Consider the following 27,342-nt stretch of genomic DNA (forward strand, 5'->3'; position numbering starts at 1 on the left):
ATTGGATGCACTGTGCAACCTGTCCCTCACCTTTGCAAGCTCCATTCAGAACCACAGAAAGTCTGATACAATATCCTTGACCTGTGAAGGCAGATGCAGTTCCCAGGAGGGCAGGAGCTGCCTTTTCATTCTTCAGCCACATCTCCATTCCTACACTATCTCATAGAACAGAGAAGTAGCTGAATACATAGTCAAGGTTTAAAAATGAAACAATTGCTCCCTACTTAAAGATGTAAAGACTTCTTTCTTAGACAGACAACCAGATCCTTCACATGCAGAATCATTCTCACTGAATGTCAGAATCAGAAGGGATCCTTGAAATTCTGCCATTCCTCTCTCCCGTCACCCCATTTTACAGATAGGAAAACTGAGGCTTGGAGAGCTACAATAGGCCTGCCCGGGGCCTTACCAGACTTCCAGGATGGTGTCATTCCTTTCAAGGGCCTGCAGGAGGGCTTCTGCCCCTAGGTAGGTGATGCAGTTGTTGGACAACCTGGAGAAGAAGATAGAATGGTGAGCTTCAAGGATTCTTGGTTTTCCTCTTGAAACTGTCCAGTTAAAGAGACTTTAGGAGTTAGCCAGCCTACTGAAGCCCACCTGTCCGCTAGACATACCCCACTCATGTCTGAGATTCCCAATGAGCTCAACAACAAAGGCTCAGTAACTTCAGCGAAATGTACCCATCTCTCTTCCATTCACCAGATGAGTTTATCAACTTAAGTAGCCACTCCCTTAGGATACTGGTTAAGTATCTGCATTTTAGTGGTAGACTTCCTGGGTTTAAATCTCATCTACACCACTTCCATTTTGCTCTCAAGCAAATTAGTCCCAATTTCCTCATTGGTAAAATGGGCCTAAAAGAGAACCCATGTCATTGAGCATAAGAACTGAAATTGTGATGGCCATAAGCAGGCTCCTGTTCACATCTGTCATCCATCTCCTTTTGGTGCAAATCCCTGGCCACTAAGTCAGCCACCAGTGCCCCCATCCTCTCCCCACACTCTGCTTGCTGGGAAGACCCTCCACTCTCTGCATACCTAAAACACTTACACAGTACTTGGCATGGTTTGGCTGTGTCCCCACCCAAATCTCATGTTGAATTCCCACATGTTGTGGGAGGGACCAGGTGGAAGGTAATTGAATCCCATGCTGTCCTAATTATAGTAAATAAGTTCCATGAGATCTGATGGTTTTAAAAAGGGGAGTTTCCCTGCACAAGTTGTTTTCTCTTGTCTGCCACCATGTGAGATGTGCCTTTCAAATTCTGCCATGCTTGTGAGGCCTCCCTAGCCATGTGGAACTGTTAAGTCCAATAAACCTCTTTCTTTCATAAAGTGCCCAGTCTTGGGTATGTCTTTATCATCAGCATGAAAACAGACAAATACTGTACTTAATTGATAGAAAATAACCAATGAGCAGTAGTATTTCCATTTTCAGGAGAGTCTTTGAGGGCACAGAGACAGAGATCAGAGAACATATGAGGTAGCTGGCAACAGGGAGGGGAGATAGGATAGGGCCAGACACAGCAACAAAGGAGTCACATGTTTCCCATGTTGCTCTTCTGCTTATAGCTTTGCCTAATAATGTCCACTCCAGGTTTTCCCCCTTTCCCACAATCTTAGTAATGTCTTACAAGCTGACCACAAGGCAACACTAACCATAATAGCCAGTATTTGTTGAGCTTCTATCAGGTTGGTGCAAACATAACTGCAGTTTTTGCATTGTTGAAATTTGCTGTTTGATATTGGAATACATTCTTAAATAAATGTGGTTATGTTATACATCATTTTAATGCACATTCCTTGTTTTATTTTTTTCTAATGACTTACTACTTGCTGCTTATTTTATATTTATTTTAGACTATGGAACTGATGTTAGACAAAAAGCAAATTCAAGCAATTTTCTTCCTCGAGTTCAAAGTGGGTCATAAAGCATCAGAGAGAACTCGCAACATCAACAACCCATTTGGCCCAAGAACTGCTAATGAACGTACAGCGCAGTGGTGGTTCAAGAAGTTTTGCAAAGGAGAGGAGAGCCTTCAAGATGAGGAGCATACTGACCAGCCATCAGAAGTAGACAATTGAGAGCAATCATCAAAGCCAATCTTCTTATAACTCAACATTGATCTTACTTGAGATCTTACAACTAAACGTGATCTTCTTACTTGAGAACTCAACGTCCACCATTTCATGGTCATTCAGCATTTGAAGCAAATTGGAAAGGTGAAGAAGATTGATAAGTAGGTGCCTCATGAGCTGAGTGAAAATCAATAAAATTGTCATTTTGAAGCCTCGTCTTCTCTTATTCCATGCAACAACAACAAACCATTTCTTGTTCTGATTGTGACGTGTGATGAAAAGTGGATTTCATACACCTGGCATTGATCAGCTCAGTGGTTGGACCAAGAAGAGGCTCCAAAGCACTTTCAAAAGCCAAACTTGTGCCAACAAAAAGGTCCTGGGCACCGTTTGGTGGTCTGCTGCTGGTTTGATCCACTACAGCTTTCTGAATCCCAGTGAAACCAAGAAATCTGAGAAGTATGCTCAGCAAGTCAATGAGATACACCAAAAACTGCAAGACCTGCAGCCGGCATTGGTCAACAGAAAGGACCCAGTTCTTCTCCACAACAACACTTGACCACACATCGCACAATTGGACTATGAAGTTTTGCCTCATCCACCATATTCACCTGACCTTTCACCAACTGACTACCACTTCTTCAAGCATCTCGACAACTTTTTGCAGGGAAAATGCTCCCACAATCAGCAGGAAGCAGAAAATACTTTCCAAGAGTTCGTCGAATCCCGAAGCATGAATTTTTATGCTACAGGAATAAACAAACTTATTTCTTATTTGCAAAAAATGTGTTGGTTGTAATGGTTCCTATTTTCATTAATAAAGAAGCACTTTAGTTATAATGATTTAAACTCTTCATAATGATTTAAAATTCATGGTTGCAAACCACAATTACTTTTGCTCTAACCTACAACTTACTTTTGTTACCTACATTCCCTCAGTGAATGCTCACGGCCTATAATGAAGGTCCAGCCATTATCTCCATTTACACTTGAGGCAACTGAGGCACTCATCCAAGGAGAACCAGCTGGTAATGGTGGAGCTAGGGCAAGACCCAGGCTGCCTAGTTCCAGGGCCTGGACTCTTAACCAACTGTCGGCAGAAACTAAGCCTGAAAAAGAAAGATGCAGGTATCTCTCTTTTTTAAAAAAGATATAAGTTCAATTTTTGTGGGGGATGATATAGTTCAGGATGCAGAATAATAAGGCTGATGACAGAGTGCCATGGGACAACCCCAGCCTCATTGCCTGGCATCCACCAGAGTCAAGTGGGGTAAGGCTGTGACAAGGCGGGAAGACAAACTGCCATATCCATACTGGGTTGATAATGGGCCTGGTGTTCCCAAAGGCCCACCCTCAGTGCAAAGCTGGCATCTGGCGCAGACACATATGGGCTTCACCCCAACTTCCCAGCCCACTTCCACCCAAATGATTAGTGGAAGTGTTTTCTCCAAATATTTGGAAACTTCCTAGCTTGTGAAAGAAAGCAACACAAACAAGCATCACCAGAGTGGATGGCAGCCTGGCAGCAAAGCTGGCACTCACAGAGGCAGCTGTCTGTCTATCTCTAAAGGAAGTGTTTTCCTAGGGCCATATTTGCCAAGGCAGATGCCACTTTCCTCCAGCAAAAGGAGCCATCTGATGGGGTTCCTGAGGTCTCCTTGAAATAAGAATTTTGGCATCAGCCTCAGAGAGCACCCCGACAAGCCCATGATGGTCACTAGGTGGGTTCATGTTCAACTCCGCTGTCCATCTCTTTGTGGCACGGGTCCCAAGCCACTGAGTCAGACACTGGAGGAGGCTACAGTGGTCCCCACCATATCACCTTCCCAGCCACTGCTTGTGGAGAAGACCTGCCACTCTCTGCCTGAGGCCATTCTCCTGACCCCAAAAACATGTTCAGCTGGGTGAGGTTGAGCTGGAAGTGCTGGAGAATCAGCGCCCCATGAGCACACATCAATACAGGAAGGATAGGTGGTTGGTAGATAAATACCAGGACTTCCTTACCCATTGGTTGGGTAGGTGACCAGGTGTGTTCTGCACTGGCTCCAGGAGTGCCCCAGAGTACTGAGCTCCAATTTCACTCAGTGATAACGGGTTTGATAACTACCCTTTCCTGGTATCTTCGCTTCCCCGTCTCACTACACCACTCTCCTATCAGCATTTGCTGGGACCATCTCCCAGATAAACAACTTGCACTGGAATCCTTGTCCACCAAGGCCAAGGCAGGCCCCCTCGTGTGAATTTACCCCAGCTGGGAGCTGCCCAGATCTGATTCAGAAATGCCCCTTCCAAAGGCCAGCAATTATTGTCCTGGCTCCTGCTTATAGGTTCCTTACTTCAGGATTTTCAAACTTGAATTTCTCTTCAGTCCTTCTGCGAGAGAACATACACCTGCATCCTGGAGATGGTTCTCCTCCAGGCTGTGAGAACAAGAAAGAAAATCCAGCTGATACGATAATGTTGATTATGGAAGATGATGTCAATAAAGATTAACTCACATGCCCTCCATACAGGAAATCCAACATCTGAAAACCCAAACTTATGAATAAACAAAGAACAGATAAAGTACTGTGTGGGGATTCTCAATTCCAGGGACATATTTGCAAGAGAATTCACGCCAAGGGCTCCACTATGTAATAAGTTCCCTCATCCCCCAGCTCCCCAATATCCATCTTTTCTTTCTCCCTTATTAATGGAGTCTCATTTCATTTGAACAGCCATACCCTTGGTGAAAATACTACATTTCCCACTCTCCATTGCAGCCAGGGTTGGTCAAACAACATACATGTGGGTTGGTCAAGTGACATACACGTGGTTGATACATAAGGGGAAGTTGACAGGTGGGGCTTCCAGGAAGGCTTTTTAAAAGAGAGAAACCCAGATGGCTTTCCTAGGTATACAGACTGAATCCTGGAATACAGAAGTAGTGCTGCAGCTGGAGCAGCCATCCTGTGATCATGAGGCAACCAACCATGAGAATAAAGTCACAGGCTAAGGATGATGGAGCAGAAAGAGAATGAGACAGAGCTGAGACCTCTTCTGGCCTCTTGCAGCTACTATACAAGCCCTACACTGCCTACCTCCAGCTGCCTATACAGGAAAAAATAAACCCTTTCCATGTTTAAACCTCTGTAGACAGAGGTATTCTGTCACCTGCAGCTTCACATAGAGCTAAACTAAATTTGGCCTGAGACCAACTCCATACTTTGAGTTTCTGTGTGGCAAACTGCAACCAAACAATATATTCTTATAACAAACAGCTAAGTGTCAGCCAATCACAGCAGCCAGGCTTCAGTCAGTCACAGCCTACCAGCTGATCAGACTGTGTCCAGATAAGGCAAATACCTTATCACACCATGTCCAAATATGGCAAATGCCCAGCTGCAACCAATCAAGCTGTTTCTGTACATCACTTCCTTTTCCTGTCCATAGATACTGCTTGCCCCCACCTTGCTGAGTGGAGATCTCCCAGTTCTGAATGCTGCCCAATTCATAAACTGCTATATGCTCAAACCAGCTCTGCTAAATTTAATTTGCCTAAAGTTTTTCTTTTAACAGTAATCATAACTGATGCTCACAATAAGGTTTTCCTCTACTAAGAAATTCCAAGTAGCAAAATCCAATCAGGATAGAATCAATCACACTTTAGTAGAGCTACTAAGCCCTGCCGCAGCCGAGGTCCATCTACAAAATCTGCTTATGGCAATGCCCATATGCTGCAGTGCCTTTCTGCTTCCAGGGAAAATCAAACATGCAGCATTTTATCTCCCTGATATAATCTGAAACTGCCCAGAACATGTCAGAAGACGATAGTTGTGGTATCTAAAGGATGGGAAATGTAGAATCTGCTTCAGGTCAATAGCATAAGTACAATTCATGGTTCCTCTTTCAACTATCAAAACTCCATTCCACCTTCCACAGTGACCCCTGACTCTAATACCCAGTGCTCTTGGGAACTCAAATTCACTTTAAAATAACAAAACTTTATTATTAGTGGTAGTCACAGTACGAGTAGTTGTAGCAGCAGCAGCGGCTGTAATAGTGGTAGTAACCCTGCCACTATTCTAATTTAACATTTAAGGAGCATGTAAAAATATGCCAGGCACTATGTTAAGGTCTTCGCAGGCACTACCTTATCTAATTCTTGCAAAAATCTTTTATAGTTGGAAGTATTCTTACCCTCATTTTACAGATATGAAACTTGAGATTCTGAAATTGTTATTTAACTTGCCTAAGATCACAGCCTGCTTGATTCCAGAGTCTGTGCTCTTAACATTTATGCCATGTGGAGGCAGTCATCAAATCAGAAAACCAATATTTATTAAATTAAAAAATTAGCATGTACATACCAGGCTCTATAAGCTTCATATCACTCAGTACATATAAAGACAAACACGATCAAACAGTGAATCAATCAATCATCCACCTTTGTCTACCCACACAACTGTTCCTGTGGATAAGGCCAGGGGATCAACAAAGATTGTGATCCATCTCCCCAGAACAGAGAATTCCCCAAACTCACCAGAGTTCTTCTAGCATGACGTTCTTTGCCAGCATCAGTGCTAAGGCTTGAGCACCCACACTGCCAATGTTGTTCCCCACCAGGCTGGAGATAATCATGGAAAAAAAAAACATGTCAGAACAGGGAAGAACCTCGGAGATAAGCTAACCTATGGAGGGCAAAATTCATGGCACCCTCCTGGTCTGCTCCATTTCAGACATTACTAATTGATTGCTGTGCTCTTTTCTGTTTTTATCCTTTTAAGACATCACTAATTGATTGCACTGCCTTTTTTTTTTTTTTTTTTTTTTTTTTTTTTTTTTTTTTTTTTTTTTTTTTTTTTTTTTTTTTAGACATCCCTAATTGATTACAGTGCCCTTTAAGCCCAGGTGCAGCTTTAGAATTCTTCTCATTGTGGTGCACTGTGCAGCTACTACCAATGATTGGAATTGGTCCTTAAGATAAAATGTACCTGATCCACCCCAAGATCTTCAAGTTACAGATAATGAATCAAAACCCTGAGAAGACAGGGACATTTCCAAAGTCACCCAGAAAGACTCCAGTGTTCTGTCTTGAAATCCAATGGTCTCTTTTGCTTACTCCATTGCCTAACATTGTGGGGTAGAAATAAAGTTCAAAGACCATCAAAATTGGCCCCAGCTCCTCCCTCTTCATCTGGTCTCCCCATGAAAATTACAGAATAGGCTCTGAAGCTTACCTGAGCCACCTCAAGCTCTGGTGATCACTCAAGGCTTCAGCCAGGGCCTGGGCGCCCTCATCACCCACTCTGTTGCCCCAGAACCTGAAAAGGCCAAAAGAATCAACACACAGTGTCAGTGAGTGCTTGATATGTGTTTTGGACATGAACTAACAGTCCTCCTCTCTCTGCAGTCCCAGCCAGAGGGGCAGGACCACTCAATCCCAGAGTGGCCTCACTGGGGCTGCTGGTCTCAGCAAAGTGAACCTGCCTCCATCTTTTGGGTAGGATGGCCAAACTTCACCAAGAGTTTTCATTGGTTTTACATTACAGACTTAGAGAACAGTAGATGCCTACCCAGCCCAAACCCCTAAGGACAGGAACTAACTGACAAGAGTAATTTACACTTATGACACTTTTTCTGACACTTAGTTCAGATCTACTTCCCAGTAACTGCCACCCACAAGTCCTTAGCTACCCTCAGTACCTGCCCAGAACAAGTCTAATGTTTCTTCTGCAAGCCAGCTCTCTCTCCTGCTTCTTCCTAACACCGCCAATTCCTTCATGTCAAACTCCCTCAGCTTCTGGGCCATCCTCCTCTGACTCACTGTAGTTCAAAACCATCCCTTTCCAAAAGGTAAAGCCCAACTCATACCTTCTGACTCATCGATTAGAGACCTACCCTGGACAGGTATGTGCACAAGTTAGCAAGGGGCAGCTGAACTAGGAAGTCCACTGCACTTTCTTTTCTTTTCTTTTTTTTCTTTTTTTGGATGGAGTCTCACTTTGTTGCCCAGGCTACAGTGTAGTGGCATGATCTCGGCTCACTGCAACCTCCGCCTCCCAGGTTCAAGCGATTCTCCTGCCTCAGCCTCCCAAGTAGCCTGCCACCACCCCTGGCTAATTCTTTTATTTTTAGTAGAGTTGGGGTTTCACTCCATTGACCAGGCTGGTGGTCTCAAACTCCTGACCTTGTGATCTGCCCACCTCAGCCTCCCAAGGGTTTGGGGTTACAGGCATGAGTCACCACGCCCGACCGGCACTTTCATCCACCAGGTACTTCTTTACTGAGCTCTGGCTATGTGCCAGCACTGCTCTGTGTCCCAGGGATATGGCACTGTAATAGCAAAAAACCTGAGAACAATAGTCTTCAAAAGCTAAGCAGTTAAATAGATTATGTAACTGTGCACTCTTTAAAAAATGTGGTCAGGCTGAGAGGTGGCTCACATGTATAATCTTAGCACTTTAGGCGCTCAAGGAGAGAGGAGAGAGGATCACTTGAGTCCAGGAGTTTGAGACCAGCCTGGGCAACACAGTGAGACCCCGTCTCTACAAAACACAAAAATATTGGCCAGGCATGGTGGTGTGTGCCTGTAGTCCCAGCTACTCAGGAGGCTGAGACAGGAGGACCGCTTGAGCTCAGGAGTGCAGGGCTACAATGAGCTGTGATTGCAACCACGGTACTCCAGCTGGGGTGACAGAGTGAGACCCTGTCTGTAAATATTAATAAAATAAATAAATAAGTAAGTAAGGAGTCATAACGACCTAAAAAATTTCCTATAATATACTGTGAAGCAAAAAATAAAATAAAATAAAATTTAAACAGGCAAGCAAGTTACAGAACACTTTGTATCAAAAGACAGTGTTTGAAGGTTTTAGCACAGTGCCTGGCCCAGACAGGTAGCCTAATAAATATGTGTTGAAAGAGGTAGATATCCCCAATGTGGCAGATGTGACTTCAAGTAAAAGAGAGCTCAGTGGGGCTGTGGCCTCCTTTATTCCAGACTCTGTTGCTACTAATGCAGTGTGAAAAAGACGCTGATGTCTAGAGCCACAAAGTTCCATTCGTGGCTCAAACTGAGCTTGGGGGCCGGGCACCGTGGCTCATGCCTGTAAACCCAGCACTTTGGGAGGCCAAGGCTGGCGGATCACCTGAGGTCGGAATTTCAAGACCAACCTGGCCAACATGGCGAAAACCTGTCTCTACTAAAACATACAAAAATCAGTTGGGCATGGTGGTGGGTGCCTGTAATCCCAGCTACTTGGGAAGCTGAGGCAGGAGAATTGCTTGAACCATGGAGGTAGAGGTTGCAGTGAGCCAAGATCGCGCCATTGCACTCCAGCCTGGGTGACAGAGTGAGATTCTGTCTCAAAACAAAAACAAAAACAAAAAAACACAACTTGGCAGCAACTTGCCTCCCTGTGAAATGGGCTGGAACACCTAAGCCCTAAGGTTATTCTCTCTTCCTACAGGCCCAGGTTCTCAAGCCCTCAGTTCTTGTCAAATGGACCCCAGTTTACTGTAGGGCAGGACAGGATAGGAGAGCGGCTGCTGGGAACAGCATGGGTGCAAGCCTGGGTGCCTAGCAAAGAGAGGAAGCCTGCCCTGGGGCTACCGTCTGGGGTACTCCCCTCCCTGGTAGGCCCTAGCATGGTCCTACAGGGAGCAAGAGCTCTGAGCGACCTAGCACAGCCCCTCCCATCCTGGGTGCCTTCCTATTCTTCCCCATTTCCTTCTCTTTCTTAGGTCAGGGGTCCTCACTCATGGCGGCACATCCCCTGGGAAGCTCTTTAAAACTCCTGATACCTGGGCCCTGCACCTAGATATTTGCATTTCATCAGTCTGGGGTGGGGGGGGAGGGCGCCTGGCAATAGTGTTTAGAAGCTCCCAAGTGGTTTTAATATGCAGCCAATGTACAGCCCTAGCACACCCTGAGGACCAGAGGGCTTCCTGTCACCAGCTCATGGGCAATGCCCTCCCCCAACCCCAACATCCCAAACATCCTGTTTGTCACGCATACAGCAAATGTCAAGACAGCAGTCAAGAGCCGCCCACTCTCTCCCTGGCTCATCCTTCAACTGGAGCTGTACTGCCCCCAGGCCTCCTGGCTGAAGAGTTTCACCTGCCCCTAAATCCTCAAAAGTCCCAAGCCCCTCCATGCAGGTCCCTCTTCCTGGAATCCAACCTACCCCAGGAACTGCAAGGAGGTGTTGCCTCGGAGCCCCTCGGCCAGCACTTGGGCTCCCGCAGCGGTGATGTGGTTATTCCCCAGCCTGGAAGGGAAGACAGAGGAGGCTGGGGGAACACAGCGGCAACCAGATGAGGAGGGCTGGCCGTCTGCGTCCTGGCAGAAAGAAAGCTTTGAGGACCTGCCCAAGAGGCAGCAGCCATAGCAGGTGCCCTCGCTGCTCAGTCCAGTTTACTCAGTGGCTCCCATGACTGCGTTTTCCCCCAGCAAAGGGAAAGTGATGGAAGCACACCATTTTGCACAGCAGCATGACAGCTCCGGGCAGGAGCCACAGTAGGGAGTTGTCCTGGGAGGTGGTTTCCCCAGGACAGCAAGGGTGACTCAGCTTTCACACCTTTCCCTGCGGTCTCAGCCACTCTTGATCCAGACCCCACTGTGCCCTCTGCAGCCTTCCCAGATCTGCTGTTGCTTCACGTAGGTTTTACCTGTTGAACAAGAGGCTTGGGCAGGTCCACGTGGCTGGGGGAGAGGAGGGGAGCCCACTGAGCCTTCCAGGAGGGAAGGGGGGAGGGAAGGCCAAGGCTAGGGGTCAGGGAAGATTGCAGCAAGGAAGCCTCCTGCTACAAGCAAATCCAGACACCTCGAAATGCTTCAGAGAAGCCCCAGAGCTCACCTGAACCCCAGGCTTCCTGGGGTAACAATAGGCTTTCATCCTTTCAAGGAACTTCAAGCCACTCAGCTCACAACAATCCTATGCGGCTGGTATTATTGCACCCTTGGAGAAGGGTGTGGCAGGTAGGAGAACTCGCCTTTCAGGTCTCCAGCCTCAGCTCCCTGAAGGTAGCCAAGGGCCTCAGCTGCTGTGCTCCAATATCTAATGTCCTGGTGTGGCACCAAGGCTGCTTGCCAGCCCCTGCCTGAGACACCAGGCTCCCCCGCCAGGTGTACTTGGCTCAAGAACTCTTCATCAACCTTGCCTAAATGTCTTAGGACTGCCCTGAAGTCCAAGGTTCCCCGTCTTAACCTTCCTTCGTTCCCTCTCTCCTTCACTCAGGGACACACCCCCCAGGCTCCCCCAGCTCCCTTCTCCACTTCCCCTCATAGGAATTTTCCCCGATAAATGTGTGGCACATCAGATCCCTGCTTGGAGGACTGGACTCACATAAGGAGAAACAAGCTGAGTGCTTGTGTGATTTACCCAGCATCTTGCAGCCACTCGTTTACTATATAAAGCCCCTGCCAGACGGTGCAGTCCTTCATGTGGATTAACTCTCTTGCTCATCACTACAGCCAGCGAGGTAGCCATGGTTATTACCCCCATTCTACAGAAGAGGAAACGGAGGCACACAGACATTGGGCTGACCTGAGGTCATGCAGCTAACGAGGGTTGAAACCTCAGGCAGTCTGACTCCAGAGCTCGTGCTCTGAATTACAATGATATACGGTAGTCCCCCGCCCCCTGCTTATCCGCAGCTTCATCTTCTATGGTTTCAGTTATCTGAAATCAACTGCATTCCAAAAATATTATATGGAAAATTCTAGGGATAAACAATTCATACATTTTAAATTGCATGCTATTCTGATGACGCACCATCCAGCTCCATCCCGCTCAGGACGTGAATCAGCCCCCTGTCCAGCGTATCCACACCCTGTATGCTCCCACTAAGTAGTCAACATTATCTGCTCCTGATGGCCAACCACTGACCTCACAGGGCTCAAAGATTCAGGATCTCCGGGAGCAGATGATTCTCCTCCTGACGTGTGGTCAGGTCAACAGCAGCCCAGCGCAAGTTCGCAGTGCCGCGCCACCCACCTCATTTCCTTCCGTCACACAGGCACTTTACCTCCCACATCTTCCCAAGAAGAAGAAGGGTGAGTAGAGTACAAGAAGGTATTTTGAGAGAGACGGAGAGAGACCACATTCACATAGTTTTTATTATAGTATATTGCTATAACTGTTCTATTATGAGTTGCTGTTACTTTCTTACAGTGTCTAATTTGTAAATGACACTTTATCGCAGGTGTGTACGTATAGGAAAAAGCATGGTATGTGTAGGGCTTGGTCCTCTCCTTGGTTTCAGGCATCCACTGGGGCCTTAGAATGTCTCTCCTGCACATAACAGAGGACTACTGTGTTGGCCACAAACAGCCTCCATTTGTGAAACTAGCACCCTTCTCGGGACGGGTCAGCCACATCTGGCCACAGCCTATTCCAGGCTTGTGAGTCTGACAGAGTCCTTTGTACAAATATACAGATTGGCACCTGTGGTCCTGATCTCAGTAGCCCTTGCCGAGACTGAGCTATGTGGCCAGCCATTTTAAGATGGCAGCTTCCATCCACAAATCCAGCCCACGAGGTAAAAGAATAGAGGGAAGCAATTTTTAACTTGTCTTCTTTTACTACCTCGCAAATCACAGGAGGCAAGAATATCCAGGAAAGAGAGAGAGAGAGAGAGAGAGAGAGAGAGAGAGAGCCAGGCCAACCCAGGGGCCAGCTAGAGGGGCAATTTAACAGTACCAGGTAGGAGAGAGAGACTCCAGTTGAAACTGGGAGACACTGGAGCAGCAGAAATGCAGACCCAGATGACACTGCAAACCTTGCATGCTCTGAATGGGGAAAGGACCTTCTGGGAGTGCTGCCACAGCTGGGGTGGCAAGTAACTGTGTATGCCTTCCCCAGTGAGACAAGCTGAACATGCATTATGGAACTCAGTCACCCCAGAGAGCTGTGACACTCTTAGACACAGAAAAGGAAAGGGGACTAGAAAACCATTTTTGCCCTATGGGTTAAAGGTCAAAAGACAGGAAGCCCTCATCAGGGCTAGTCCAGAGTTTACAGGGGAGATGATGGCATTAGAGAGAACCCCTGCTCAAAATGACACACTGCCCCTACATTCAGTAAGGAGGTCAGCAGCCAGTGTGGGCAGCGCCAGCCCAAGACCAGACCAGACTGACTCAGCTGTGGGGCAAAAAAGAGTTTCCAGGGAATAAGGAAAACTTGGGCTCACCTCAATGCCAAGAAGTTCTGCTTGCATGCAAGGAGCTTAGCCATGGAGTGTGCACAGCCATCAGTCAATTTGTTGTTGAACAGACTGTTCAGAGACACAGAAGCAAAGCACATTGGACAGGGAGCACCCAACCCCAGGGTTGCCCTTCCCCTCTGAGCAGGAATTACCTGCAACCCCATCATGCAAACAGCCCCTGCCCCAGCCCATCACTCACAGCTACCCAGGCTGCATGACCTGGGGTGAGACCAAGGGACTTGGGGCCCAGTGTCCGCAGCCCAGGTTGACTTACGCTAACTTCTGCAATGGCTCGCAGTGAAGAGCATGTTCAATGAGCTTGCAGATGCCTCGGTCTGAGATATTGTTATCACGTAAACTAAAAGAGACAAGACAAATACATTTGAAAACGGAGCTGGAAAGACAAGAAAAAAAAATCTACAAATCTATAAAAAATCTACAAAAAAGACTTTCATTCATCCCTGAAGTGCCAGCATCTGTGCTTCCAGGAAACCCTGCAAAAATGGAGCACCCCAAAAAAGTGGAGACCCCAAGGTCCCTGGCAGGGTGGGTGACATGGTATGGTGCACTATGACAGAGACAGTCCAGGACGTAGGGCCCAGATCCACCACTAAAGAACCCTGGAATCCTAAGGAAATCACAGAGCTAATTGGAAGCAATGTTTCCATCTCTGCAAAAGGAACATGATAATCACAGCAGCCTCACAAAGGGGACGATGGTGGAAAGGAGCTGATATATAGGAAAGGTACAGCCTGAGCTAGACAGGCTACCCCTGGAAAAATTTACCATCATCTAAGCCAGCAGACGGTAGACCAGCTGGATGAGACTGGCCACAAATCTTGGAAACAGGCAGGCAGGCTGTGGCTAGTGCCCAGTCCTTAACCCCAGTGATACCACTCCCGCAGGCCAGTCCCTGCCCAGCAAGCCTGGCCTGCCACTCCTCTTGGGGCACCATTCCCAAAACTCACCTGATCACAAGTTCATCTGAAAGCTTCCCTAAAATACAGATTCTCTCAGAGCTGGTGATCCAGTATGTGTGTGGTGGGGCCCAGGGATCTGTATATTTTAACAACTGTGCACGTGATTCTTTACCTTCAGGCAAACCTGGGAGGCCCTGACTGAATGATTAACAGCTCAGGCTCTGGAGTGCCTCAGCTGGATATTGTGACCCTGCTCAGCCACTTCCTAGTTATCTGTTGGTGTCTTCATCTGTGGTAATGGTATTATCAGCCTCACCAGGCTGTGTATATAAAGCCTTGTGAGCACCTGGTACATGGTAAAAGTAACCTAGAATCGTGATCGCTAGCCCTGGTCCCTATCCTTAGCACTGCCCAATTTAATCCTCACGACAAGCCAGTGAAGTGGGTACCATTATTTTGTGCATTTGTGAGAAAGAAACTGAGGCACAGACAAGTGAAGTGACTTTGCCAAGGAAGCACAGCACATAAAGGCTTTGAGCCCAGGCAACTTGGCTCCAAGCCCCACTCCTATCCCTGACATGGTGCAGCTTCCCCCTTAGGGCCTCTTACGGCCACTTCTCTAGAGCAGTGATTTTTTAGACTGCAGGTTGTGGGACATGCAAACCGTTTTGAGGTCCTGAGAAGCATTTCTAAAATACAGATTGAACAGAACAGAAGAGAGCACAGGGCATCAGAGTTCACAGAGCAAAGTCATTTCATGAAGCTTTGGTTTAACGTTTACATGGTGGTGGGGGCGCTCTCTCTCTGTCTCTCTATCTCTCTCTCAGTCATTGTGGGTCACAGCCAAAAAACTTTGAAACCCATCACTCTGGAGTCAGAGAGAGCCAGAATCTAAAGAAACCTATACAGGGGCACTGTGTATATGGGGTTTCCTAGAGGCTGAGGATCTCGGTTGGCATGGAAACACTTCAAGTGGGAGAAAGACAGGTTGGCACTGTGGGAGAGCCCTCCCCCTTCCTCCCTTCCTCTCTCTCTCTCTCTCTCACACACACACACACACACACACACACACACACACACACAGTGCACTCACAGCAACCTCATGGCTTCTTCCCCTCCCCTACGGCCTTGGCAGTTGTAGTGTGTGTAGGGTGAGGAGCAGAGCTTGCTCAAGGACAGTAATTGCTAATGGAAAACCAAGCTGGTTGCTGCTGACCAGTTCTCCCAGGGTGAGACCACTTGTATCAGAATCACCAGGGTTGTTTCTTAAAAATATAGATGCTCTGGGAACCACCCCAAACCTACTGAATGGGAATCACTAGGGGCAGGCCCAGGAATCTGCACTTCCACAAGTGCCTTTACACACCACAGACTGAGCACCATGAGGTAGAACCAGGCCATCCTCACCATTCTCTGAAAATAGAGACAGACCCACAGGTTTCCCGGAGCCCTTCTGCACATCCTGGGAATGGACATCCCTAACCAAGAACAGAAGATCCATTCCAGAAGTCCAGGGATGCACTGGCCTATGAGGATCACACAGGCCAGGAGTGCCTGGCGTCTTGGGGTAAAAACTATGAGTCTACTACCCAGGAAAATGCACATTCTTATTTCTATCAGGAAAATTGCTCCAACAGATAGGTTTCCAAATTCCCACTCAAGTATCATGATCCTCCCTCCTAGGGAAATAGAGTTTGGTGCTGGCTGTCTTCCATTTGCCTGGCCACATCCACTCTCTCACTTCTCTACCCGTCTCTGGCTCATGGGAGGCTGATGGCTGAGGACTACTCCAGCAAGCAGCCCGCTTGGCCTCCCTAATGGGTCCAGCCAGTGGAAGACGCTGGCCAGAAGCAAGGATCGAGGAAGGGAGTTAGGGGCCAGCTGTATTCTTCCACGTTGCAGAATCTCAGGCAGCCCTCTTCATACCTTCCCCCCAGCTCATTAGCCTCCCTCCCGTTGCCCCTTCAGGTCTACCCTCTCCCGGCTGTTACTAATCCCAGGCCCCTGCACCAACCCTCTTGCTCTTCCTAACGCCTGCCCATGGCTTGTAAACAATCTCTTTATTAAACTCTCCTCGAATCACCCATTTGAAGTGTGTCAACTGTTTCCTCCAAGACCATGATGGGTATAATCGTATTTATATTCATTGCATAGAATACATATATATATTTGCTATATACGTTATGTATTATGTTGTTATTTTGCTATAACCTTATGACCAACATCCCTATGTCAGGGTTAACAAAAATCACTGCACAGTTTCTAGTGGATATCCATGTGTTTGGTCCATGGAGGAAAATAAATTTCATTGCTTTGCCTCAGAGAAGATGTATACCATCCTAATACTCTCAAGAAGAGGGTCGTCCCTTGCTGAGGGTCAATTAAGGTCATGGCGGGGCGGTAGCCTAAAGCCCCAGGAAGCTGGGAATAGATCTTAATTTCTATCTAGAACTTCTGCTTTCTCATAGGTTCTACATAGAAGCAAGGCCTCCCCTTTCAAAGCTGGAAGTTTGTTGGGGAATCGTGGGAGTCCAATCCCCAGGCCTAAGATGTACAAAGAGACCCCTGAGTTCAGGAGCACAGATTCTCCAAAGGGCAAAACCTGACATCTTTGGCTGGGGCCCTAAGCAATACAGGTAGTGCTGAAATCCTGCTTGGGCACTGTGCTACCTAAGGAGTCCAAGAGTGGTTGAAACCCTGCAGCCCCTATCCATCTCTTGGGTCCTGAAATTCCCATCTGGCTGGAATGTTAAAGTCTCTGATGGGGCACAAGTCACCTCTGATTTGGTGTCGTTCCTGATACCGACACATATTACACAAAACTTTCTGCATATGACCTCAAGGCTTTCAGGGAGCCCCTGAAGTGTATCCACAGACTGGTGGCGGGACAGGAAACCTATAATCAGAAAGATGTGATTTGTGAAACCCAGCTCTGCCATTTCTTGTGTGACCCTGGACAAGTTACTTCACTTCTCTGAGCTTCAAGTCAAGGATAATGGAGATAATAACATTCCTGCCTACAGCCCAAGGTGGTTGTAAAGGTTAGATGAGGTCATTCTGGAAAGCGTAGCACCAGACCCAGCACATATGCCAGTCAGTAAAGTATGGCTGTCATTGTCACATATTGAAATTAAGACCCAGAAGGGAAGGGATCTGGGAAGGGTTGCAAAGAAGGGTGAAAGAGGTAAAGCTGGGCCCAGATTTCTGGATCCCAGCTCGGGGCTCCCATGATTAACCTTGATGGTGCTCCCCCTTGCCCGAACAGCAATGCCCAGCAACACTCACTACAGAGCCTTGCAGACACCAAGGCAAGGCAGCAGCTGCTCCACGCCAATGTCACCCACAGAGTTGTAGTCCAGCTGTAGGGCCACGGGCCGCCGGAGGTGCCGCAGCACGAAGGCCAGGGCAGCACACTCAGTGGGGCCCACGCTGCAAAATGTCAACTTGAGGTGCCCAACATTCAGGCCACGTACAGCCTTCCGTGCCAGCCGCTCGTCCTGCATCTCGTACAGGCTCCTGATGAGCCAGAGGAACCTGGGCATGGCGTGCATGCTCTTGGCCTCACCCGGCGCGGCTGGCGGGATGGAGTGGAAGTGCTTGTGGAGGCTGCGGGCCAGACACCAGCGGGCACAGGCCTGGCGCTGGAGCAGGGCCTTCTCAGATGCCTGGCACTCAGCCAGCAAGCCACGGTGTTCCCAGGACAACAGCCCTGCCAGGAAGGCTGCCGTGATCTGAAGGTTGTGCGGCTCAGTCTTCTGCAGCAAAGCTGCCACGCTGCCGTCCTTCCTCCGTGGCCCCTGGATGCACAGCATGGGCAGGAGCCTGTCCATCGGCGAGTTGCCTGGCCTGCCACAATTGAAGAGGTGTCTGAGCAAGGCTGGCGGCACGTCAGCACTGAGTACCAGGTAGAACGCAGCAAAGAAGCACTGGAAAGTGATGTGCAGGAATTCCAGGGGCGCCATACTCTCTGGCATGACACCTTTGGCACGCACCAAGAAGCCAAGAGAAATGTCATCAGGGCTGACCTGTGCTGCCTGGAGCTGCTGGACTGAGAACACATAGCAGCACATGCCCAGGCCCCAGAGAGCAAGTCTGCCAAGGCGCAGGAGGGTGGGGAGGCGGCCCAGAAGGAGACTGGGTCCCAGACCCTGGCAGGCTGAGTCTGGGGGGACAGCATGCAGCAGAAAATGCTGTAGGATCAGCAGGTACATATCTGTAGTGGTCTTCGGGGACCCGCCCTCCTGCAGCAATAGTTCCTGGTGGCATTTGGACACCATCCATGAGAACACGGGAAGGTGGCACAAACCACGCAGGGCTGAGGTCGCTTGGAGCAGGCGGATGAGGCGGTTCGCCACTCCAGGCTCACGATGGCGCTTCTTCAAGTACAGCTCGATGCCCTCTTCAGAGAAGCCCTTGAGGATGAACTCGGTGCGGATGTACTTCCTGAGGAATGCTGACACGGCAGCAGGACGGCTGGTCACCACCTTGCGGGCATTCTTCAGCAGGTTGCCCTGCAGAAGGTTAAAGAGCAGGGTCTGGACAGAGGTGGGGTCTGTTGGGGAGCAGTGACGTTCGCGGTCCGTGAACCTGAACTTGAACTCGTCAAAGCCATCAAAGGTTAGCAGGACACGGTCAGGGTGGTCAAGGAGGAACTGGAAGATGTCCTGTTGATCAACGTCAGGCCAACAGCAGTGCTCAAAGAGTAGCATCCGCACAGAGAGTGGTTTGACCACGCACTGCAGCTGCCGGCAGCTGAATGGGAAGACAAAGAGAAATTCCTGGAAGTCTCGCCCTGCAGCCCACAGCAAGTGCAGCCATTGCAGGAGTGTGCTCTTGCCGCTGCCCGCCTCGCCCACCACCAGCACAGTGTCCGCATCATCATTGAGGTGGCCAGGGGTGCTGAAGAGCTCCTCCAGCCCCAGGGTGGCCGGGCTCTTCTGCGGGGGTCCAGCCATGCCCACATCCGCCCAGACCTCCAGGACATTCTCTGTGTATATGTCCTCCAGGCAGAGCGTCTCTGCCCCGTCATAGGTACTGAGGAAGCGAGACTGAGCAGACACTGTGGTCCTCAGCTTGGCCATGTACTTCTTGCATGTGGAAGCTGGAAGGCAGAAGAGGAGGCAGATGAAGGGGGCACCATGGTGAAGATAGGACCTAACCAGACAGGGGGCTGCTGCAGGGAAAGGTGACATAACTGAGGGGACAGGCGAGCCAGCAGGCGCCCATCCTGGCTCCTCCATTCACAAGCTGTGGACTTTGAGGACCGTCAAAGAAACTTCCTAACCCTCAGTTTCCACCTCTGTAAGGTGGGAGAAATGTTGGTCACTACCTTACAGAGTTTTTACGCAGATCAACTAAGATAACGGATGTCAAACGCTTAGCACAGTGCCCAACACAAAGTAAGTGCTCGAAAGACATCAGTGACTGCCGTTATCATTACGGACACCAGGAGGAGTTGTAGATGATGAGAAGAGGCTCTCGGCTGGGATCAGAAGACCTGTATTCTGATATCTGTCCTGCCATAGTGGCCAGTGGCTTTAGATAAATCCCTTCACCACTCAGCCTCAGTTGTCTTTCTCTAAAGAGAAACAATAGACTGAAGGGCCCAGGAGCCCAGTCTCTGAAGTCAGACACACCTGAGTTTGAAAACCTGGGTCTGCCATTCACTTGAGCAAGCCATTTAGCCTTTCCAGGCCTCAGTTCTCTCATCTGTAAAAATGGGGACAATATATACCTGGAAGGATTGTTTCAGGAGGCAGTGAGATAAAATAGAGTTTAGAAGAATATTTGATATGGCAAACTCCCAACACACAGTGTTTATTATCAGCATTATTAATGGATATAGTAGGCACAACAATAGACCCCCCAAAGATGTCCATGTCCTGAGCCTCGGAACCTGTGAATATGTTACCTTACATGGCAAAAGGAACTCTGCTGATGTGATGAAGCTAAACTTCGAGATGGGGAGATGATCCTGAGTGATCTGGATCTTCCTAGCAATGGAGGGCCTCAGGGCCACCAGGGCACCCCAGCCGAGCACTCAAATGAAAGTCTGTGATCCTGCCTCCACTTCCCCATCCTCCCCATGCACCCCATGCTGGGAGACTTCATGCACTGGGTGTGTTTAAAAGGCTACTGCTCTTCCTTTTTCATCCTGACAGCAATGCAAGCAAACCATTTCCTGTGTCAGGGTTTAGTTCCCCTTTCAGGGGAAATGGGGAAGTACTGGTTTAGTCCCAGGTTGGTGGAACGGTCCTCGGCCATCACAGCCTCACTGCTCCCAACCAAACACTCGCCCACTTATTTTCAACCCCAAAACTAACAAGCAATTTTCAGAGAGCTCTGAGTTCATTGATGGTTATCTGTGGTCACACAGAGGGGACACGCTGTGTTTATGTCACCTCTGTTGTTCCCAGAGTTGATGATTATTGCTGAGTTCTCTGCCCTCTGAATATACCAGGATCACTGAACTTAGACCATAAGATAGATATCTTCCTCTCCAATACATATCAGATATATATCTTCCTCTTCTGACCTGATTTCCAATGCAGGCTTTCCAGCCATCACCAATGATACTAAAATTCTCCAGGAAAAAAAAAATGTCATTTTATAGAGAAATAAACACATCAGTTGTCACCTTTAGAAATGTGGGGAATCTTGCACCCTGGCCTGGTCTTACAGTGACCAGTTGTACTTGATGATATCAACAGCTAACCTCAACCAGGGGCTGAACCAGGCCCCGCGCTCCATGCTGTGCACCCCTGTGTGGTGGACTGATGTCTACATCCCATTCTTTGATGAGATGGTGCACAACTGAGTGCCAGGCACAGGCTTCCAGTCACCCCTTCCACAGGCTTGCTCACTGCCCAGAGGCCAGGGCCCAGGGTGATAGACCCATCTGCCAGAGCCACGCACAGCTCAGGGGGCTTCGGTGCCAATGAGCTTTCTGTACAGCGGTGTAGGAATAAGCCCTAAAGAGTGCCAGGCTTGCACTCTCTCTTTACAGCTGACATTTCTTCTCCCAAGAAAAGAGAAAGTACAGGTGGGGACAGTTTACAATCAGACCCATCTCCCCCTCCCTTGTCACTTAACCTCTCTGCCCAGTTTCCACATCTATATGGTGGAAAAAAACACGACCTACTTCTCAGGGTTGTTGCAAAGGGTAGACATTGTCCATAAGGCACCTGGCAGGATGCCTGGCATGGTTAAATGGTGCTGTTCAAGCCCCACCTGTTGTGAGTTTGGGTGGTGACCCTGGGCACTGAGGGATACCACAGTCTCTAGATCCACTTGGTTCTTCAGTTTCCAATTGTGAGCTGCTAAATTTCAGAGATCAAGAGATACCAGCCCTAACTCCAAACATATGTCCATATTTTTTTGGTACAGATAATGAGAGTTTGGATAGTTAAGTAGCACCTTTAATTAGTCCTGAATATATGGTAGCTCTAATTACCATTACATTGTGTGGGAGATAATGAAAGCTAATAGCTAACATTATATACTTTTGTCCTTTTAATCCTCCTAAAAACCCAATGAGATAGGGGGTGGTGCTATCCTTAACATGAGGAAACTGAGTCACAGGGAGGCTGCACTGCCAGCATATGGGACGCTAACCGAGGTGTGTTCTGCTGGATCACACTGGATCTGTACTGACTTGCCTTCCCTTTCTGATTAACTGAGTACATACACCTACCTTCCAAAGGCAGAGTCAACGGGACTGGTAATTCTTGAACATGCTGTAGAAGGAAGGCAGCCAATCCATTCGCCTTCACTGTGGCAAGATCGAGCAGCCTTCTTGCCTATGGGGAACGCAGAAGACATTATTTTTCCAGAAAGGCTGATGTGGGAAGGTTTACTGATTACTACAACTTCATAGGCATCTTCTTCTATCCAGAATAAAAGATCAGAAAAATAATCGGACAACCACATGAGTTTAAAGTAGTTAATACAGTGTTAGATGGTGAACTGAACACATGCATCCAATCTGGCTCCTACTCAAAACTCACTAAAATAGTGAATAACTGAAAAATAGATGAAACAAAATAAAGACATAAACCTACAAAGACAGAGAAAATGATTCTGCAAGCTGTAAATCATCCAGAAGAGATGTGATTTCATCGAGTCTCATGGATTGAATATTTGAATACAACCTCTGCTCAGACTCCCACATCCTCATCCTCAGCCTGAACTCTTCCCCTGAAGCCTGGACTTATACATCCAACTGCCTATTTTCCATCTCCACTTCAAAGTTTCATAAACACCTCCAACATATTCAACACTAAACTCCTAACCTACCCACACACCTGCCAAACCTACAGCCTTCCTCATCTTGGCTAATATTAATCCCATTCTTCCCGGTGCTCAGCCCTGAAGTCTTGGAGTCACCCGTGAAGCCTCTCCTCTGTAATCTGTCAAATCCTGTTGACTCCTTCTTCAAAGCATGTCCCAAAGAGCACTGTCCAACAGAAATAAAATGCAGGGCACAAATGCAAGCCACATGTGTAATTTCAAATCCTCTAAAAGACACATTTTTTAAAGTAAAAAGAAATAGATGAAATTAACTTTAATCATATATTCTATTTAACCCACAATAGCCAAAACATTACCATTTCAACATGCAATCCATGTAGAAAATAGCAAGACATGGCCGGGCATGGTGGCTCATGCCTGTAATCCCAGCACTTTGGGAGGCCGAGGCAGGTGGATCAGCTGAGGTCAGAAGTTTGAGAACAGCATGGACAACATAATGAAACTCCATCTCCACTAAATATACAAAAATTAGCCAGGCATGGTGACACAGCCTGTAATCCCAGCTACTTGGTGGCCAAGGCAGGCGAATCACTTGAACCTGGGAGGTGGAGATTGCAGTGAGCCAAGATCATGCCACTGCACTCCAGCCTGGGTGACAAAGCGAGACTCAGTCTCAAAAAAAGAAAAAAAAAAGAGAGAGGGGAGGAAAGGGGAGGAGATGAGAGGAGAGGAAAGGAGAGAAAAGAGAAAAAAGACAAGAAAGAAAGCAAGATAGATTTCATTCTTATTTTTTTTATATTAAGTCTTTGAAACCTGGTGTATATTATGTGCTTATGGAAACTCCATGTGGACCCACCAGGTTTCTAGTGCTCAAATGCCATCTGTGGTCAGTGTCTACATACAGACACACAGCTAGAGAGCCCTGCCAATTCTTGTCACCTCCTGTATACCATCCTGCTCCAAGCCAAATCCCTGCTCACCTGGAAAGCTGCACAGGCTGCAAAACTGGTCCCCCTGCTTCTGTTCCTGTCCCCAGAGCCTAGTCCTAATGTCACAGCCAAAGCCTAACCCTTTACAAACAAAACTCAGGTCACATCGCTCCTGTACAAACATTCCAACAGCATCCCTATTCTCTCAGAGCCCAAGTCCAACAGCCAGCAACCTTCAGGGCCCAAAACAGACAAAAATACCTGTCTAGAACCACCTAGACTCAAGGTTCTCCTTTGACCCCCCCCCCCTACTCCACTCAGCATCCTGGCCTCCTGTTCCCTAAAACTACCAGGTATGCTCCTGCCTCTGGGCCTTGGCTCTGGCTGTCCTCTCTACATGGAAGCCCTCCCCCAGCTGTCCACATGGCTAATTCCATGTCCTCCTTTAAGTTTTTACTTGAATTTCACCTTCTAAGTAAGAGCTCTCTGACTACTCTATTTAAAGTTGCCATCATTTATCCCCTTCCTCCTTCCCAAACTCTCAACTCCCGAACCCACTTTACTTACTTTCTGAAACACTTACCACCTTCTAGCACACTCTGTAATTTCCTTCCTTTGGCTTATTGTTCCTCTCCCCTGACTGGAGTGTATGTATTTCCAGGGCAAAGATTTTTGTCTGTTTTGTTCACTGACGTATCCCCAACACATAGAAGAGTGTCTGGCACAAATCAGGTACTCAATTTGCTGAACGAATGAATGGTAATGGATTTAAGAGACTCCTGAAATCCCAATCTTAACCCCAAAATGAGAAAGCTGAAAACCATGCAATGTGTATCCTAGAATCTGTAAAGAATTCTGGAATGATCAGCATGAGGGACCTCTGGAACTGAAGGAAATGACTAAAACAAGGAGAACTGAGTCAAACTGAAACAGATTTCTGGTTTATCCCCAGGCAAGAGGTCTGTGGTCTATTCAGATAACTTGATCAACGCAGGAGGCAAGATCTAAAGATACAAACACTGTCATTTCCCAAAATGTCTACAGTGAAATTCACGGTAGACAAGTTTCACCCACATGCCCAACAAGTTTTAAAGTCCTACCTGCCAATCATGAGAAAGAAAACCACCAAGAGTATCATAAGCCCAGAGAATGCAACTAACATGGGGGATATAAGCCAAACAAGGGGAAAAGGGGAAAGCAACTTGTAGAAAAACAGGGTGAAAAACAGTCAAACAAACAAACAAAAAACCCACCGATCTTATGATCCTAAGTCAAGGATGTTGCATCCATAAAACAACAGTAAGATACTACAAAAAAGAACAGTCAAACATACTTCTTGCTCAGATTTCACCTTCTAAGTAAGAGCTCTCTGACTACTCTAGAGCCACCAAGTTAATAGCATGACAACAAAAATGAAAAATTCAAGAATTTAAAGATAGAGTTGCAACTATCATACAAAAGTAAAGCAAAAAGACACAGAGATGGAAAATGGAAGAAAATTAAAGGATTAGTCCAGGAGTTCTAACATTAAAGTAATAGCAGTTCCATAAAGAGAGAAGAAATAAAATGGAGAGGAAGAAATCATCTATAAACTAATCAAGAACATTTCCAAAACATAAGGAGAGAAGTTTCCAGATTCAAACTACCTCTTGGGTGACTAGCACAATGGAAGAACACCAAGACACATCATTAAAATTTTAAAATGCTGAGGACTAAAAAAAAAAATTTTACAAGATTCCAGAAAAAGTTTTAAAATGGTTTTGGAGGCCAGGAGTAGTGGCTCATGCCTGTAATTCCAGCACTTTGGGAGGCCGAGGAGGGCAGATCACCTGAGATCAGGAGTTCAAGACTAGTCTGGCCAACATGACAAAACCCTGTCTCTACTAAAAATACAAAAATTAGCCAGGTATGGTGGCTGGTCCCTGTAATCCCAGCTACTTGGGAGGCTGAGGCAGGAGAATCACTTAAACCCAGGAGGTGGAGGTTGCAGTAAGCTGAGATCACGCCACTGCACTCCAGCCTGGGTGACAGAGTGAGACTCTGTCTCAAAAAGAAAAAAAATGGTTTTGGAATTCTTAGAAGCAATATTGAAAAGAGATGATAATGGAACAATGCAATCAAAATTCTGAAGGAAAATGATGGCCAGTGCAGAATTTTATACCCAGCAAAACTATCAATCCAGTATGGGGGAACTTTTAGACATGTAAGAGCTCAGAAATTTTTAACTTTCATACATTCATTCTAAGGAAGTGACTGGAGGATATGGTCTAGCAAAATAGAGTAAACCAGGAAAGTAGAGTCCAAAGAGGAGACTCAATGCAGAAAGACCATGTAGGGAAATCTCAGGTTGATGGCTGTGTACTATAAGTAGATAGATAGTTCAGACAGAATGGAGCAGTGACTCAAGACTCAGACATATTGAGGGCAGTTATCCTCTAGAAGTCCAGGCAAGCCTGACCCTAACCTTTATCTATATTTGACTTGTCTTCATCATGAACTAACATAATTTCTTCTCAACTCCTGCTGCCTGAGTCAGCTGAGGGCATTCATTTCACTCCATGGAAGTGTTTAGTCGCTGCCTATTCCTGTGAGCTAGAATAGCCTTTGGCAAGTTTACCATGGACTGTATGAAGCAGCATGCTTCCTCTGGCCATTTTCCTCTGGACAGCCAGCACCTAATTCACATCGGCCTTACCAGACCCTCCAGTTGCAATGAGCCCTGTATTTCCCCAGACTTGCTTATGTCATTGCCTACTGACTTCCCAGAAGGGGTCCTTATAAATTCCCAGGGAAAGCAAAGCCAGACCAAGTCCCTGAGACTCCACTCAGCTTCCCTGCCTTGGGAACCTTCATCTAAGAAAAGGCAATAATGACCTTTCTTTCTTTCTTTTTTCTCTGTTGCCCAGGCTGTAGTGCAGTGGTACAATCTCAGCTCACTGCAACCTCTGCCTCCTGGGTTCAAGCAATTCTCCTGCCTCAGCCTCCTGAGTAGCTGGGACTACAGGCACATGCCACAGTACCCAGCTAATTTTTTGTATTTTTAGTAGAGACAGGTTTCACTGTGTTAGCCAGGATGGTCTCGATCTCCTGACCTCGTGAACCACCTCCCTCGGCCTCCCAAAGTGTTGGGATTACAGGTGTGAGCCACCACCCAGCCTAATAGTTTCTTTACACAGCTATTTTTGGCTTGCTACTCAGTTTTTCAAAATAGAACAATACATTGTTTGGGGATTTATTTTAAAAGATACTAAAATATTAAAGAAAGGCAAAGGAATGATTTACGCAAAAGTCAAGCCAGTATTTACCTCTGGTAGCTGCAATTATAGAAGGCCCCAGGTACTAGAAACATCCTGTTTTTTAACTTGGGTGATGGGAACAGCTTACACCATACATATGAAATATACACACTCTTCTGTAGGCATGGTGAATTTCCCAATTTGAAAATGTTTAAGTTAATATTGTTATAGGAATCAGGAAATTCAGAGCTCAGTCTGACACCTCAGCCCTATCAACTTTAACAGTTGCATGAGTCAGACGGACAGCTGGTATTACAGCTGGTGTTACCAGCCTCAGGTTTCCTAACAACTGCTATGCCCAACTGAGCAAGTTTACCACACAAAGCCCCCACATTTTATGACAGATAGAGAATAGAACAAGCTTTGGAGGAAAACAGGCCTGGATTCAAATTCTAGCTGGGCCACTTCCCAGGTGGGCGATTTGGGCAGTCTCTTCATTGTTAAGAAACAGTGTAATCACACTATACCCTTGTGGGGCTTAAATAAGACAATATAGGAAATAGACTGTATACAGGGCCTGGCAAACAGTAGGCACTCAGTCAATAGTAGCAATGGGTATTTTTGGAATTTGGTTCTTTAACTTGTATTTTGTTTCATTCCACAGCATTTTCTGTCCCTAACCTGCAATCAATGACAACTACCTTCTTTTTTTTTTTTTTTTTTGAGACGGAGTTTCACT

General features: G+C 47.1%; 1 protein-coding gene across 4 annotated transcripts in view; it reads right to left on the reverse strand.

The window, feature by feature from the left end:
- NOD2 (nucleotide binding oligomerization domain containing 2) overlaps nt 1–27,342 on the reverse strand; it is a 39,740-nt gene that overhangs the window by 2,751 nt on the left and 9,647 nt on the right. For 2 of the 4 annotated variants that reach the window (XM_017530129.1, XM_017530133.2), the window contains exons 3-11: nt 21,882–21,987; nt 17,474–19,289; nt 13,543–13,626; nt 13,254–13,337; nt 10,247–10,330; nt 7,298–7,381; nt 6,601–6,684; nt 4,415–4,498; nt 410–493 (exon numbers count right to left, since the gene is read on the reverse strand). In XM_017530129.1, coding sequence (XP_017385618.1) covers nt 410–493; nt 4,415–4,498; nt 6,601–6,684; nt 7,298–7,381; nt 10,247–10,330; nt 13,254–13,337; nt 13,543–13,626; nt 17,474–19,289; nt 21,882–21,987 — 2,510 coding nt within the window. Of the gene's footprint in view, nt 1–409; nt 494–4,414; nt 4,499–6,600; nt 6,685–7,297; nt 7,382–10,246; nt 10,331–13,253; nt 13,338–13,542; nt 13,627–17,473; nt 19,290–19,824; nt 19,898–21,881; nt 21,988–27,342 lie in introns of those variants that run through there. The other 2 variants (XM_017530132.2, XM_017530131.1) reach the window with 2 other exon arrangements.

This window comes from Cebus imitator, unplaced genomic scaffold (assembly GCF_001604975.1).
Source record: "Cebus imitator isolate Cc_AM_T3 unplaced genomic scaffold, Cebus_imitator-1.0 Scaffold63, whole genome shotgun sequence".
In the NCBI taxonomy this organism is placed as follows: domain Eukaryota; kingdom Metazoa; phylum Chordata; class Mammalia; order Primates; family Cebidae; genus Cebus; species Cebus imitator.